We start from the raw sequence: 15,917 nt of genomic DNA on the forward strand, positions 1-15,917 counted from the left end.
CCTTAGAGCAGACTTTTTTGTCTCAGGGCACCCCATAAATATTGTTTTAATCCGAGGCACCCCTACATTATAATTTTCACTCCCAGCACCTTATATTTATAGCATATCATCGTTGTCGGGTGGAAACCTTGTATGTCCAAAACCGTTCGTTTTGTATTTATCATCTATAACATTTACTAAACTAGTGAAAACAGCAGATCTATACAAGCACACAGTGTGCTTGTAGATCGGCTGTTTTCACTAGTTTTGTGCGACAGTCTTGTATGATGAAGCAGGGCTTTGCTTTACCAAAAGACGTACACATTTGAAACTTGGAGATACGAGGTTTCTGCCCGACAGTGACGATATTTTAGTGATTATGTTGCGAGGAAAACGTTGAAATAATAGCCATTTTGGTTAGAACTGACTGAAAATAACTTAGTAGGCTACTTCACGTTTAAAATGACACAAAATATTTTTTCAAGAGGATTATAGCGTAGAGGGGAAAAGAGCAGACCCAAGTACAGAGCCTAGGCAGTACTGAGAGTTCTAAATGTCTGGAAATAACACTGATGATAGTGTTGTCAAACAAGTCTATGAAATCTATGAAAAAGCTGAATCTGCGACACAATTGCAGCCTATACAATATGTAGTGAGGGTCCCTGCTTCATCGCTCTCTCAGCTAAGTGGTCCTGAAAAACGTTGAAATCCCCTGGTATAGGCCGATTTCATGAGCGACACCCGCCATTGCCGTGGTGTAAACAGTACTGTAAAGTAACTTGTAGCCTAGTACATTTACTTAAAGGATTACTTCACCACTTTTCAACCTATCTTCATATAATAGGTCCTCACTAATGTTCATAATAAAATTGCAAAAAAATATATATACAGTGTATATATATATCTACTCTGTCCAAGTCTCTTAGGACAGCTGTGGGAAGTTCAGAAATCCATAGTCTTGTGACATCATCAATGGGGAATCCAAGCTAATAGAAAAGGCAGGCTTTCTATTCCTGAAAAGTTGCAATGTTAAAGTGGAAGCTATTGTTCTTGCGATAATAAATCGAAAATATTTAAAAAAAAATATTGTTAAAAAAAAGATCTGTCAAACGATGATGTCACAAGACAATGGATTTCTGAACTTCCCACAGCTCTCCTAAGAGACTTGGACCGAGTGGAATTTATTTTTTGCAATTTTATTATGAACATTAGTGAGGACCTATTATATGAAGATCGGTTGAAAAGTGGCAAAGTCCACAATTTTGAGCCTTAGTACTTTACTTGAGTATTTGCTGTTTGCACCGCAGTTGCACCGCAGTTTGCATCTACAGGGAAGTGCTCAGGCAAACGGTCTATAGCAGGGTTCCCCAATTAGTTTTCCCCAAGGGCCGAATTATGTCTAGGGTACCAAGCCGAGGGCCACAACATTGCAGGGGGCGACGGCAGCGTTCCTGCTACTCCAGCTACAGTTCAGATATCGTCTTTGTCGGGTGAAAATCTTGTATGTCCAAAACAGTTCGTTTTGCATTTATCATTTTAAAAATGATATGAACTAGTGAAAACAGCCGATCTACAAGCACACAATGCCTCGCATCGTGAGGCGTTGTGTGCTTGTAGATCTGCTGTTTTCACTACTTCATGCACTTGTACATTTTCAATCTTGCAATCACAAATCTTTTTTTCTGGGTTGTCCCTTGCACAAAGCATGTCCGGGTGGGGGTCCGCAGGCAAAATATAATTTGGGGTCCTTGGCACCAAAATGCTTGAGAACTATTACTGGGTTTTATCCGTCTTTCTCAGACCCTGTGCCCCTCCGTCTCCGTCTTGCCACTGACCCCTCTCTCTCTCTCCCTTAAAAGTCAAATCTGCGTGAGACACGCTGTTCAACACTTGTCGTGCAAATCCCTCAATTGACCTTTACTCCCCTAGCTTCACTCACTCTCTCTCTCTATCTCTCTCTCTCTCTCTCTCTCTCCCCCACCTGGTAACAATCATTCCTCCCGGTCCATTTTATGAGGCAGTTGTGTGCTTGTAGATTTGCTGTTTTCACTACTTTTGTGCGACGGCCTTGTATGATTTGGGAAAGAGCCTATACAAATTTGGAGATACGAGATTTCCACTCGACCACGACGATATACTAGTGTTGTTGCTGCTCTTATACCACCATTATTACTGGGGTTGGTGTGGGCCAGACAGAAGCCCCCTGCGGGCCGCAAATGGCTCGCGGGCCGCCTAACGGGGAACCCTGGTCTATAGGGTGCATGGGGTCCGTGGCCTCGTCTGGCTAAAAGATCATCATAGCTGTTTCACCCCCCCCCCTCCCCCTCCCTTCCTACAGTATTTGTTGTTCTGACAGGAAGCAGAGAGACACGTTATCCTCACAACAGGTGCAGAGCTGCAGCGATGCATGCTGGTCCAAAACACCAGGAGGGCGGAGGAAGCCCTCGTAACTATAGTGATGCCACCACATGCCTCCCTGCACTGTAGAGAATCACTCCTTCTTTTAGCCACTTAAACCCTATATATACTTTGTTTTGAAGGAGGTCTATTACTTGGCATGCGTCTCTTTTTCACCTTACACAAAATCTCTTTGTTGAAAATAGCCATGTTGCAACGCGTTGTGAGCTTATAGATCTGCTAGTTTCTGCAGAATGTTTTCCGTTTTATGACATGCCTGGAATATGGACACTGTCTGTGGGTTAAGCAGGGGGGGGGGGGGGGGGGGGGTCCCCAGTAAAATGTGTTACTACAGCATCACAAGAATTTGAAACCCTTTATGTATATTTTACGTGTTGGCTATAGAGGGTATGCGCATGCATAAAGTGATTGGCAAATCAAGTGGCAAATCGAGTGGCAAAGTGAGTTTAACGTTGTTTAATGAAAAGAAACAGGACTTTTCTGTTTGGATGTACTGGCTGTCAAGGCCAGAACGTATTTTTTTGCCACTCAGTACAGTAGGCGTTCCCGCATAACTTCCGGGTATGATGATGATATCACGTGCACACCCTCTATTCATAAATAGTGGAAATACAAGCTCACAATTCGCCACTTCATGCACTTGTACACTTTCCTTCTGGAGGTACCTGGCACAAAGCATGTCCGGGTGGGGGTCCGCGGGCAAAATATAATTTGGGTTCCATGGCACCGAAATGCTTGAGAACTACACTGGGTTTTATCCGTCTTTCTCAGACCCTGTGCCCCTCCGTCTCCGTCTTGCCACTGACCCCTCTCTCTCTCTCCCTTAAAAGTCAAATCTGCGTGAGACACGCTGTTCAACACTTGTCGCGCAAATCCCTCAATTGACCTTTACTCCCCAAGCTTCACTCTCTCTTTCTCTCTCTCTCTCTCTCTCTCTCTCTCTCTCTCTCTCTCTCTCTCTCTCTCTCTCTCACGGTTGGACCGATGCATCTCTCTCTCTCTCTCTCTCTCTCTCTCTCTCTCTCTCTCTCTCTCTCTCTCTCTCTCTCTCTCACGGTTGGACCGATGCATCGCTCTCTCTCTCTCTCTCTCTCTCTCTCTCTCTCTCTCTCTCTTGTTTGGACCGGTGTATCTCTCTCTCTCTCTCTCTCTCTTTTAACTCTCTCTCTCTCTCTCTCTCTCTCACGGTTGGACCGATGCATCTCTCTCTCCACCACCTGGTAACGATCATCCCTCCCGGTCCTTTTTATGAGGCAGTGAAACTCTGCTCTCTAAATTCTTGTCTTTATTGGGCGTCCTGGACACATGTTCGCTCAAGACGGGTAGCTTATAGCGTTGTCGTCGTCGGCTGGAAACCTTGTATGTCCGAAACCGTTCGTTTTGCATTTTTCATTTTTAAAATATTTTAAACTAGCGGAAAAAGCTGATCTACAAGCACACAACGCCTCGCACCGCGAGGCGTTGTGTGCTTGTAGTTCGGCTGTTTTTCACTATTTTTGTGCGACAGCCTTGTATGACGAAGCAGGACTTTACTTTACGAAAGAACGTACACATCTGATACTTGGAGATACAAGGTTTCCACTCGACAACGACGATAGATTTCTACGTCTCAGTCCTGATTCTTGGCTTTGTGTGCCAGGGTTTTACATTATTCACGCAGGTAAACCGAGAGTCACGTTGGATCGGTGTCTGTGTTATCTGGCGGTCAGGTGTGTGGACCTGACCGCTTCCAAGGGAAACCTTACCACTGCCATGTGTGTTTTGATTGTATTTATATTCTGACCACAGGGATTTTTAGATAAGAAGGACATTCAGGCTTTGTGTTCGCTTTGGTTAGTAATTTAGGAACGTCGATTCGAATGGAAAACAGGTGTCGATGGGGGAATGGGGGCATGGGGGTTGAGCCTGGGCCCATCTGAAGAGGATGAAAACGAATCATCGCAGGGCAAGAAATAGCAACCGTTTTCAACCTGTCGTCGCTTGTATTTTGGGCTCGCTTGTCACAGGCAAAGATTTGCAGAAAGTTTGAGACATTTTGTAAAGATTTCAGTGGTTTTCAAACTATGGTGTCGCGACCCAAAGTGGGGTCGCGGGAAGGTGCAGGTTGCGGGAAGGTGCCGCTAGGGTCGCACGTTGGCAACCAAGATTTTGATTAGATTTTTCTAAAATTGGGCTCACCAAAGAAAATTCCTCTTATGGGGTATAAAAAGTAAATCTTTCAAAAACAATAGCAAACGTATTAGATAGGAATTAAATTAATAACACATATGCCTTTAGACTGAAAGTCACGTCCACAGACAGAGTTCGCTACATTAATTATGGTAGTGGAAATCCTTGAGAGAGCCAAATAAATAATTTAGTGCATTCCTATTGGCCTTCCTGTTCAACAAAATATTGACCCAGACTTGGTATTGGCCTTCAAAAATCCATATGGGACGACCTCCACCTCCAAGGACTAATAATGAATAACGATTCGAGGGGAAAGAGAGATAACATAGCGCATTTTCCACAGGCCCCACACCACACCACTCCACACTAGAGCCTGACCGATACCATTTCTCCGACCGATACCGATATCCGATGTTGGAGAGTGCTAGAGCACCAATACCGATACAGATGTTTTGTAAAAATCCTTTTTTATTCATTTAAGATCATTTAATTGACTGCTCGCCCCTCGGATAAATGGTCAGATTATTGCTTTTTTTGTGCTTTTCATGTCAAACTTTGAGTTTGGTCGCAGTTATCAATTTCTATTGCTTGTTGGATAATAATACTCTTTTAATTTGGGGGTTCTGCTGTGTTTTGTCTCGTTTATGAATTAATATGTGTCTTTTATCCAAACATAAAGTTTGATTCGCTCATGGATTCGCAAGTGCTATAGTATAGTATACAAGTTCTATAGTCTATAGTCAGACATCTAGCCTATATTTCTCTGTGGATTTTCACATAGGCCTACACACCTTCCTTCACCGCAACATGAAAAATCAGAGTTAGACAGTGCATGTGGTGAGTGAACGACACACGAGAGGCAGCAGCTCCAGTAGTGTTGGCTTGCATCTTGGACTATTATACTGCACTCTGCTGGATAATTCTGGTATTGCCCACACATAGGCCTATATAACTCAGGGTTTCATGCTCTATCCGCAGACACGTTACAGACAATTAATATATCGGATATCGGTGGAATAATTCACCGATGTTCGATACCCTTCAGATTGCTCCAAAACGACCGATATATCGAATTGACCAATATATCGGTCGGGCTCTACTCCACACCACAGCCACTTGTGTCAGGTTTTCCACTACAAGGAACTGGGTAGAGTGGTGTGAAAGTGGTACTAAACGAGGTACTATTTAGTATCCACTCAAGAGTGGGTCCGGGCTAGGCGAAGCGGTGCCTTAAAAGTGACGTATATGCGCTGCTGATACTGATTGGTTGGAGAATCTGGCTCACTGGCTGAGCTGTGTGTCTTCATAACAACTTGAGACAGATTTGAGACACGGCTTCATAACAAGTTGAGACAGATTTGAGACACGGCTGCAAATCAAATATAAAAGCAACGCCTGTTTGTTTTATAGGCTATATCTGTTTATAAAGAGGTCGATTATAGGCAGAGTTTCCCAGCCCTAACCTCGCCCACCAGGCTTTCTACCCCAGTCCTGCAGTTGAGATTCCACAAAGCACCAAGAACATAACCAACACAAACAGCGGACATACATCTATCGTCGCGAGTCGAAATAAACAACGGCCAATGCGTCGGCCATCCGTTATTTTATATAGATCTTTATATGGATCTTCTTCTCAGTGAGATGTCTCCTGTTTGTATTTGTAACTGCATGTGTTGAATTGGGAGAATAATCTACAGTACATGTACAGTACTGTAGCTGCGCTAGCATGTATGCTAGCGCAACTAGCCTCTACATTCTAGCATACTTCTTTGTGTAGTTTGGCCAATAAAGTTATTATTTGACTATGTTCACCCCGACGTTAGTCGTCGCTATAGTTGTAAAAACCTAGAACATTTGTAAACAGTTGTAAAGATCTAAAACATTGTCCACCACATCTCTAAAAATAATTAGCGCAAGTTAGCTTCTCCGTTGTGTTTACAGAGAAAGATCTTATCCGTATGTTGAAAGGGGCGTCGATTTCTTTCGGGAGCGGAGGGGCGGAGGGGAGGAGAGGGGGGGGGGATACTGTAGTGGAAAACCTACATATAAAATACGGTGCGGTGCGGTGTCGTGCCGTGTCGTGTAGTGTCGGGCTAAAAACTGGTATGGAAAACTGGCTATACTGTGCTGTAGGTGAGATAGAGGGGGAGAAGAATAAAGACAGCAGGCCAAACAAAGCTCCAACAAGAGATTGTGCTTTTTGATTGATTGATTGAAGTATTTATTAGGAGTTTGCATAGGAAAGGGTACAGTTTCATCACAGTACAGGAAAGCACAAGGCTTATATAGATCCTTTTTTTTTTTACTCATATAACATTGAATGACAGACATCTGACGGCCAGGAGAACAAAAGACGATATGAGAGAGAGAGAGACAGAGAGACAGAGAGAGACATACATATTTCTTTTTTCTATACTTTAATCTGATTTTCATTTTTCGATTGTTTTTCTTTGTGATTTAGAAAGTGGTTTCTCTTTTCGAAACATAAACACGACTAAACCAAACTGAAGAGAGGGCAGGAGAGAGAAAGAGATCGGAAAGGAGAATCATGCAGGAATGCATTTTGTGAATAATAAAACTCTCGGCTAAGCGCCATGTCCCAAGTCTCCTTTCTCCTTTCTCCTTTCTCCTTTCTCCCATCTCTCTCTCTCTCTCTCTCTCTCTCTCTCTCTCTCTCTCTCTCTCTCTCTCTCTCTCTCTCTCTCTCTCTCTCTCTGTGTTTCTCTGAATCGGTCCTGTCAGCATACTGTTCCCCTAGCCCTTTTCATCCCCAATTACGGTAACCACACAGAGGCCACACGGAGGTCCTATGACAACCGGCTCGGGCAGCCACAGCAGCAGTAGCAGGAGTACGACTTTTTGGGGACACACAGCACAAAGAACCCCTTATTCAAAGCGATCTGCTTGTCAACTCATGCAACCAAAAATTCTGGGCTGTGGGTACAAGGATTCACTCACACTTTGTGCTTTAACTATTGAGAAATAGCAGATTTACAAGCTCACAGCGCGGCACCAAGTGAAATGTGTGCGGAGTCTGAATATCTCAAATCCTTCTAAGGTTTTTATGTTTCTATGTCAGTGGTGCTCAAACTTTTTCATGTGAAGGAGCCCCAAAATGACATGTATTTGGCCACGGACCCACATCTCAAAATATGTAGTTCCAGGGACACCCCAGAAGCAAAATATGAGTTACAAATGCTCGCTTAAAAAATACATATATTCAAAGATTTGCACACATTTTCATGACTTTTAAAAAATAGCAGATGTACAAGCTCGCAGTGCGGCGCTGTGAGCTTGTATATCTGCTATTTTTCAGTAGCTAAAGTATAAAATAATCAAGGCCCCTCCTCCACCTTGGGCCCTAATATCTCAGTCCCACTTTCCCCCCCCTTGTGACGCCCCTGAACTCATGTATCAATGATGACGATTCAGGGCCTCTCCGTGGGGGCAGGCAGCAGCCTTGCCATAAGATGTTGAGGGCCATTCCAAAGGGCTCTTACTGAAAGTCAAGTCCCCAGTGGGACTTATTGTTTGGCTTAATCACGCACAGGGGGACGACATGCTTTTAGGGATGGGACGATGAAGATTTCACATCACGATTATTGTGACAAAAGTAGGGATGGAGCTCGTTAATCTTTATTGATTATGAGTACCTTATTGGTCCTGCTTATTGAGCCAGGCTTTTATCGAGCCCACTATTGAGCGTTTTCTAATATTTTGTGGAAAGATATGTGACGACAAATTCAGAACATAACTGGTATCTTTTTTTTATTGGCCAGTTATTGCGATTGTGAGTTTGTTGCTGACCACAATCTATTAACACATTGACCGCCATTTTAACATACCTCCGTACTCCCACCTGCCATTCGTCTCCATAGACTTCCATGTAATTGGGTGTGCACGGATCATGCACACCCATGCCTAGATAATGCACCACGTGTGTCCACATTGCTCACAGCTTTCAAACAAAAAAATCCGAATAACAAAGATGGCTGCCAAAATGGCTGCCATGCTTGAAAGATGGGGTTGCTATGGGGGTTAAACATGCAATTTCGCGATTGCTATCATGCCTACTCCATTTTTTGGGGTCAAAAATTTTTTTTGAAAAAAAAAATGTTTTGAATTTTTTTTTTTTTTTTTTTTTTAATTCTCGGGACTATCGGGCCTGGCGGGGAAAGACATTGGAATAATCTCGGGACTATCGGGCCTGGCAGGGAATGAGTTAAGATGACAATTGACAAAAGTAACAAATATCATTAAATATCATTAAAACAATCATTCATTAGTGTGCAATACGTGCTAAATGGCTTTATATTATGAATAGTACTGTATCATTTCTTGATCGCCTCTTGTCTTGATTGTTTAAACTTGACATCATGGGCCGCTATGCTCAATAACAAGCTTGATAAGCTCAAAGCTTTTTAGATAACCGCGATTTACGATATCATCACGATAATCAAAATCCATTATCCTGGAGCGGAACATTTCCCCCCCAAAAAAGTAGATCTACAAGCTCACAACGCGTCGCAACGTGACACGTTGTGTAGATCGGCTATTCTTTTGCAAAGACATTTGATAGAGAGTGAAAAAAAGACGTAGGCCTACTTATATTATAAGTACCTTTTACCAATTATAGAGGGTTTAAGTGGTACTGGATATGCAGCTCGGCAAATAAAAGGTGAATTGATCCCAGTGCATGACGGAGGATGATATCACGATACAATTATTGTGAGTGATAATATTGATAATATTGTCGTGAGTGATAATATTGCTTATCGTCCCATCCCTACGTGCTTGTACAGTATTTGGCCCCGGCCACTCATGTTTTAGCTTGGCTGACTGAGAGAGGCTGAGTGGTGTGGGACGCACCGGAGCCCTGCAGTACAGAGAGCCAGACAGATGTTGAGGAGGAGGATGTTTTGAATGTGCACATGCAGATGAGCGTGCCTGTTTGAGTAAACAAGAAGCGAGAGGAGCCTAACGTAAAGTGTGAAATAGAAGGAAAAGAATTGTATTTTGCATGTGTTTGTGTGTATGTGTTTACAGTATGAGTATGTGTACAACATGTGACTGTAAACGAAATAGCATCATGGGTTAAATTACGCGGTACTGATACCAACATTTGAGGAGGCAGTGGCTGAAATTTCTAAAATGCCTCTTGGTGAAAATATCAAAAATATCAGACCTCCAAGCTCACAACGTGTCGCAGCACGACACGTTGTGAGCTTGGAGGTCTGATATTTTCACTTGATACCACACTAACTAAGCATACAAAAAGGAAAACTGGAGACATGGTGTACACATATTTCTACACATTGAGGGCAATTCTTTCAGCATTATATGCTGCATTCAAGTTCAGGAGAGTTTGGACAAGGCAATTCTCATGCTACCTTCAAGTATAACATGGAAAGAGGGCATTTGCATTTCTCTCACCATGGTAAAAATGGCATTCATGGTCTGGAGAGAGAGAGGGCACTTTTACATGGATAAAAGTGCAAGGGCTCAAGCTCCTTTTGTTGTATATGTGTGCACGTGCCTGTTTATACGTGTGTGTGTGTGTGTGTGTGTGTGTGTGTGTGTGTGTGTGTGTGTGTGTGTGTGTGTGTGTGTGTGTGTGTGTGTGTGTGTGTGTGTGTGTGTGTGTGTGTGTGTGTGTGTGTGTGTGTGTAATGTGTATGTGTACAGTATATGTACATGTACGAGTATGTGCGTGTGTATCGGCATGTGTGTCTACATGTGACTGGCTCCATACTGCCTAGGATTGTACAGTACAATATGCACAGTGGAATTCCCAGATGATCTGACACATTCTCCCTCTCTCTCTCTCTCTCTGCAGTGTTCCAGCAGCAGGCTGTCCACAGCCCTCTGGAGCAGCAGCAGCAGAAGCAGAAGGGAGGCCCCATCCCCTGCCAGAACTGCGGGAAGCCGTGCAAGGGCGAGGTGCTGCGTGTCCAAAACAAACACTTCCACATCAAGTGCTTCGTCTGCAAAGGTAACAACACATACGACCCTCATGTCCCCCCTCCGCGACTTCCCACAACGACCCCTGTGACCCCTAGGACCCCCCCCCCCCCCCCCTCCCCCTCCCCACGGAATTGTCACACTGCCAGATACCACTTGACACTTTGTGGTTTGCGAAAGGTCACCAAAGAACATAGCTACGGCTGCTGAATGTATGCTCGTGACCTTGAATGTGAGACTATACTTTTGTTCTTGTAGATTGCCTGTTTTTTTGCATTTGTCGTATGACCACGTATACTGGGCTTTTACCACTCCCTATATCAGAAGGGTCTTCAACAGTTTTCAGGCCAAGGACCCTTTTGCTGAGAGAGAGATGAAGCAGGGACCCACCCCACGATATATTTGTATAGGATAGACTAATAGTATAATAGGATAGACTTGTTTGACAGCAACTATCATTAGTGTATGATGGATTCACTTTGTTATTTTCAGACATTTAACAACATAAACTGTCAATACTTGTTGTTTGGTTCTGTACTTGATCTGATCTTTTTTCCCTCTAGAGTCTAGATGCACCAAACCTCTTTGCCGAAAATAGCCTGCTATTTTGGCCTAAGTTCCCCTCAGAATAGGGATGCTGGGGTTCAAGTGGTTAATGTAAAATAAAAATAAAAAACTTTCCTAGCACAAAGAGATTAGTCAGCCCCCTGTAGTAACTCTGAGGACCCCCTAGGGGTCCCGGACCCCCTGTTGAAGACCCCTGCCCCCCCCTCCCTAGGGGTACATGTGGTTAAGTGATTATGTGTTTATTAGTACATTTAGTCGAAAGGTAAATTGTTGATAAAAGGGACATAATAGTTCCTCCCTGTCGTAAAAAAATGGACTGATGTATACTTTCTGGGCCGCTAGCCCTGACATGCTAATTACACCGCAGTGGATCAACCTTGAGTAAAGCACTTTCAAACTTGTTTTGAAGTTTCACCCTCATAAAAATGATTTAAGCGTCTTTTCGGCTTCCTCTACTCGTCAAGTTGTTTGTGCTGTGTGAGTGTATCCTGGTGACTCACACCTTGCGTCTCTGGAGTGCCAGCGAAGCTTGAAGAGGGCGATTTAATTCAGCCCGCTATTCGACAACGCATGGCTGCTCAGTCGCCGCACTTTGAAGTATGACTGCACTTTGTAACTCTTCCAACATCAACTCCCCTTCAATTTCAACATTAGGTGTCAAAATCAGGGACGTGCAGAGAATATTAGAGAGGCAGGGGCTGAAATTTCTAAAAGTGCCTTTTGGTGAAAATATTGAAAATAGCAGACCTCCAAGCTGTGAGCCTGGAGGTCGGCTATTTTCAATCATTCTTTCAACATGAGACGTTGCATTCAAGTTCAGGAGAACTCTCTTGAATGCTGCCTTCAGGTATGGCATGGAAAGAGGGCATTTGCAATTCTTTCATCATAGTAAAAAAACTGCATTCATGGTCTTGAGAGGGCACTAGGATAAAAGGGCAGGGGCTCAAGCCCCCTTTGATGTCTATGTGTGCACGTGCCTGGTCGAAATAGAAACACAACGATGCAGGAGAATGTGCAGCTCATAAACTGCAGCTTTAGAATCTGTCTCTTGTGCAGTGAGAGACATCACTTTAGACAGCAGATATCAGACGTGTGTATATGTAAGTGATAGTACCCGGGCAGCAGCAGTAATCACACCTACATGTATATGATTCCCCAGCCAGCAATGAACAAACAGGCACCATGCAGTATAGGAGGCCATTATGCTAGCACACTGCTTTTAAAGCCAATAGCTATCTAATAGAGCTGTGTGCGCTAAAGCAATATTTGACCAGTATAGTATAGTTTGTTGATTCCTTTTGATGCAGTAATGGTTCCGACCCACAGGTTGAGAACCAGTGTGCTAGTGGTGCTGTATGGCTGGCAGAGAGAGAGAGAGAGAGAGAGAGAGAGGGAGAGAGAGAGAAAGAGAGAGAGAGAGAGAGAGAGAGAGGGAGAGAGAGAGAGAAGAGAGAGAGAGAGAGAGAGAGAGAGAGAGAGAGAGAGAGAGAGAGGGTAGAGTTTACAGGTCAGGTCAGGAGCAATTCCACAGCAAGGTGAGGCTTTAATGCCTCTTGGGTGTGTATGTGGGTGTAGGGTGATCCTATAGCACTGAGTGTGTATGTGGGTGCAGGGTGATCCTATAGCACTGAGTGTGCTGTCCTTCAGTGTGTGTGTGTGTGTGTGTGTGTGTGTGTGTGTGTGTGTGTGTGTGTGTGTGTGTGTGTGTGTGTGTGTGTGTGTGTGTGTGTGTGTGTGTGTGTGTGTGTGTGTGTGTGTGTGTGTGTGTGTGTGTGTGTGTGTGTGTGTGTGTGTGTGTGCACTGTGCACGGTGCACGTGCCCCGATTTGTGAAACAGTGGGAAAGGAGCCCTTAACCTTTACTGTTATGAAATACCCGAGGCCTCAAGGGTTTTATGGAAGATGCTTCTGATCATGTATCCTATTGCTACAGTTTGAGCCATTCTAATACTCTTTAACCCACTGGTTCCCAAACACTGGGTCGGGACCCATGTGTTTAATTATTATAGATATAAAAAAAAAAAAAAAAAAAAAAAACATTGTTCCTTCCATGCGCTACGTCCATCCCGGGGAAATCCCCCCTGTCAGGTGAAAAGAAACAACTTGGACTACTCATGCATGAGGTCAGTCCGTTGTCTCCCCAGGCGCGGCAGAGGGAGAGCAGAGCCCAGGATTACATAGGCAATTGGCACTGGGTGAAAATGGGTTGCAAAATCGTGGGATAAAAATTATAAAAAAAAATAATAATAAATAAATAAAAATATTACCAAAATGATTCATGAATAATTAAGAGAAAAATCAAAGTGGCGAGAAGTGATGCGTTGTGGGCTTGTAGATCTGCTGTTTTCACTAGTTTGGGTCCCGGGGCAAACGTCTAATTTCACTTTTGGGTCACAGGCTTTAACCCATTACAACCGGGGAAGCTTCTGTGTCATTTTAGATTGAGCTAAAAAGCATTCTTTTATACTTTGACTATAGACCCTATTCACGGCCCGCCCACGCACGCGCACTCAGCAAATTTCTTAGCAAATTCCTGGTGCTGAAGTCAGCTTTGAAGGGTAAACTAGCACAGAAATTGCTGGACTTAAAGCCAACAACATTAGTAGCTAATGGATCTTAACATTATTTTGAACGGTAAAGTACATTATAATGCTTTGTGCCTTTTACTATCTTGTGTTCTTGATCATGCTAGCCTTATTATATACTCTACTATTCGGAAATATCATTACATTTGTGATTTCTGTGTTAACTCTATGGGCTTTTAGTAGGTTTTCCCCTTCAACCGTGACGTCAGCACCAGGAAGTTGCGTAACGTGAATTCGATCAATTGTGTAGGTTGATTTTGTTGCAGTGAGTAATGGTAAATGGTAAATGGTGCATTTATATAGCGCTTCTATCCAAGGCACTTTTACAGAGATTGTGCATTACATTCACCCAATCACACACACATTCATACACCGATGGTGGAGGAAACCATGCAAGGCACCAACCTGCTCACCGGGAGCAACTAGGGGTTCAGAGCCTTGCTCAAGGACTCTTCGACAGTAACTCAGGGGGAGCCCGGATTCGAACTGGGAACCTTTCGGTAACCCTTCGTGCTCGAATGTTGGTTTCTCTACCCCTGAGCTATGCAGTGAATGCATCTGTGGGTGTGTGCAAGTGATAGGATTTTCTTTGGTTTTGAGTGCATCACGCAATCATAAGTGTATAATGTGAGTGTGTGTGTGCAAGCGTTGCGCCCCTCCCCAGATTGGCCTCTGTTCAGTCAGTCTCTGGCCACCAGCACCATGTGTCGGTGACCGCTTGTTGTTATCAACACACGATCCCGTCGCCTGGCAACCGCGAGGGGTGTCGCCGCTGTCGGAGGCTTCCTGGAGTTTATCGCCCTTTTTTATTCTGACACCCAGTGACAGCCTCCCTGTCTGCACCCAGATAGCCCCCCTCCCTCCCCTGCCTAGGAAGTGAGATGACATTAATTAAATGTTGAATCCAGGGGGTGTCATGTCTGAACATTGTATAGAACACTGTTTCCTAAACAGCGGGTCGGGACCCGCTGTCTGGGTCAATGACCAATTTCTATGTGTCGCGAGATAACATTAGCTTTTTCATCGTTTCCTACATTTAAAAATTACTTCAAAAGTCTAAATAGATATGTATATACACTTAAAAAAATTTATCATCTAATCAAGCTTTTGTGAACACCCGGGACAGTTTTTAACTTGCTTGATTCAATATTTCGATTTTTGATATTCAGACAGCCCATTGTAACTTCAACCATGATAGATTCATTGAAAACACGTGTCCTTGGTTCTGGTCATTTATACTGCCCTCCTAATACGTGAGTTGGCCGTGTTTTTGTAATTACCTTTTTCATTTATTTTTAACAATTATTTTGGAAAATGGAAATACTATAAAATAAATCTTCCTGAAATGCATGAGGAGTGAGCAGGCCACTTCTTATCACCTGACAGGGGGGGGGGAGTGTCCCTGGCAGGACGTAGCGTCTGGAAGGAACACGTCATTCCAAGCAGCTCCTTTCCCCTCCAGGCTAAAGTAGTGTTATTGTCTGCGTGTGACAGAGTGTGATCTGATCAGGAAACGGCTGCGTGGCTTCTCTATAAGAGGGTCTTAATGAGGAAGCGTGGGACCTGCCAGGCATCCAGCTGGGTGTATTAATACCTTGGAGACCAAACAGGCCCTCTCTCTCTGCCTGCCTGGGGCGTGTATAAGCAGCCTAATGTATGCTCCGGACAGAAATAGAGCTGTCGCGAGCATGACATTTCATGTGACGATTAATTGTCACTCAAATAATTGTGATTATTCAATTCAATTCAATGGAGCTTTATTGGCATGAGAAAACATACGTTTACATTGCCAAAGCAAGTATCACAAATACAACTAGAAGCAGTGCTCTTCCGAGCACAGGTCTCCACCAGGCCACACAAATCGGCCTGTTATAGCGCCACCATGAGGCTGATGTAAAAAATGTGGGGCAGAGGTTCTGAATTAGCATCCAGGGAGTGTGTGTGCTCAGTTTGGCAGCGATCGGGCCAACGGCGCCGGAGATTAGCTGGTAACAACCAGGCCACACAAATCGGCCTGTTATAGCGCCACCATGAGGCTGATTTGAAAAATGTGGGGCAGAGGTTCTAGATTGGCATCCAGGGAGTGTGTGTGCTCAGTTTGGCAGCGATCGGGCCAACGGTGACTGAGATTAGCTGTTCACAAACTGCGAGGACGCACGGACGGACGCACGGACGGACGCACGGACGGACGGACGGACGGACGGAGGGGAAAACATACTCTCCCTCAGCCTTCGGCTGG

At 44.1% G+C, this 15,917-nt stretch overlaps 1 protein-coding gene across 2 annotated transcripts in view; it reads left to right on the forward strand.

The window, feature by feature from the left end:
* ablim2 (actin binding LIM protein family, member 2) overlaps positions 1-15,917 on the forward strand; it is a 242,767-nt gene that overhangs the window by 90,798 nt on the left and 136,052 nt on the right. For both annotated transcript variants that reach the window (XM_080742051.1, XM_080742050.1), the window contains exon 2: positions 10,403-10,558. In XM_080742051.1, coding sequence (XP_080598177.1) covers positions 10,403-10,558 — 156 coding nt within the window. The remainder of the gene's footprint in view (positions 1-10,402; positions 10,559-15,917) is intronic.

Source organism: Nannobrachium achirus (genome assembly GCF_963921795.1).
Source record: "Nannobrachium achirus genome assembly, chromosome: 14".
NCBI lineage: Eukaryota > Metazoa > Chordata > Actinopteri > Myctophiformes > Myctophidae > Nannobrachium > Nannobrachium achirus.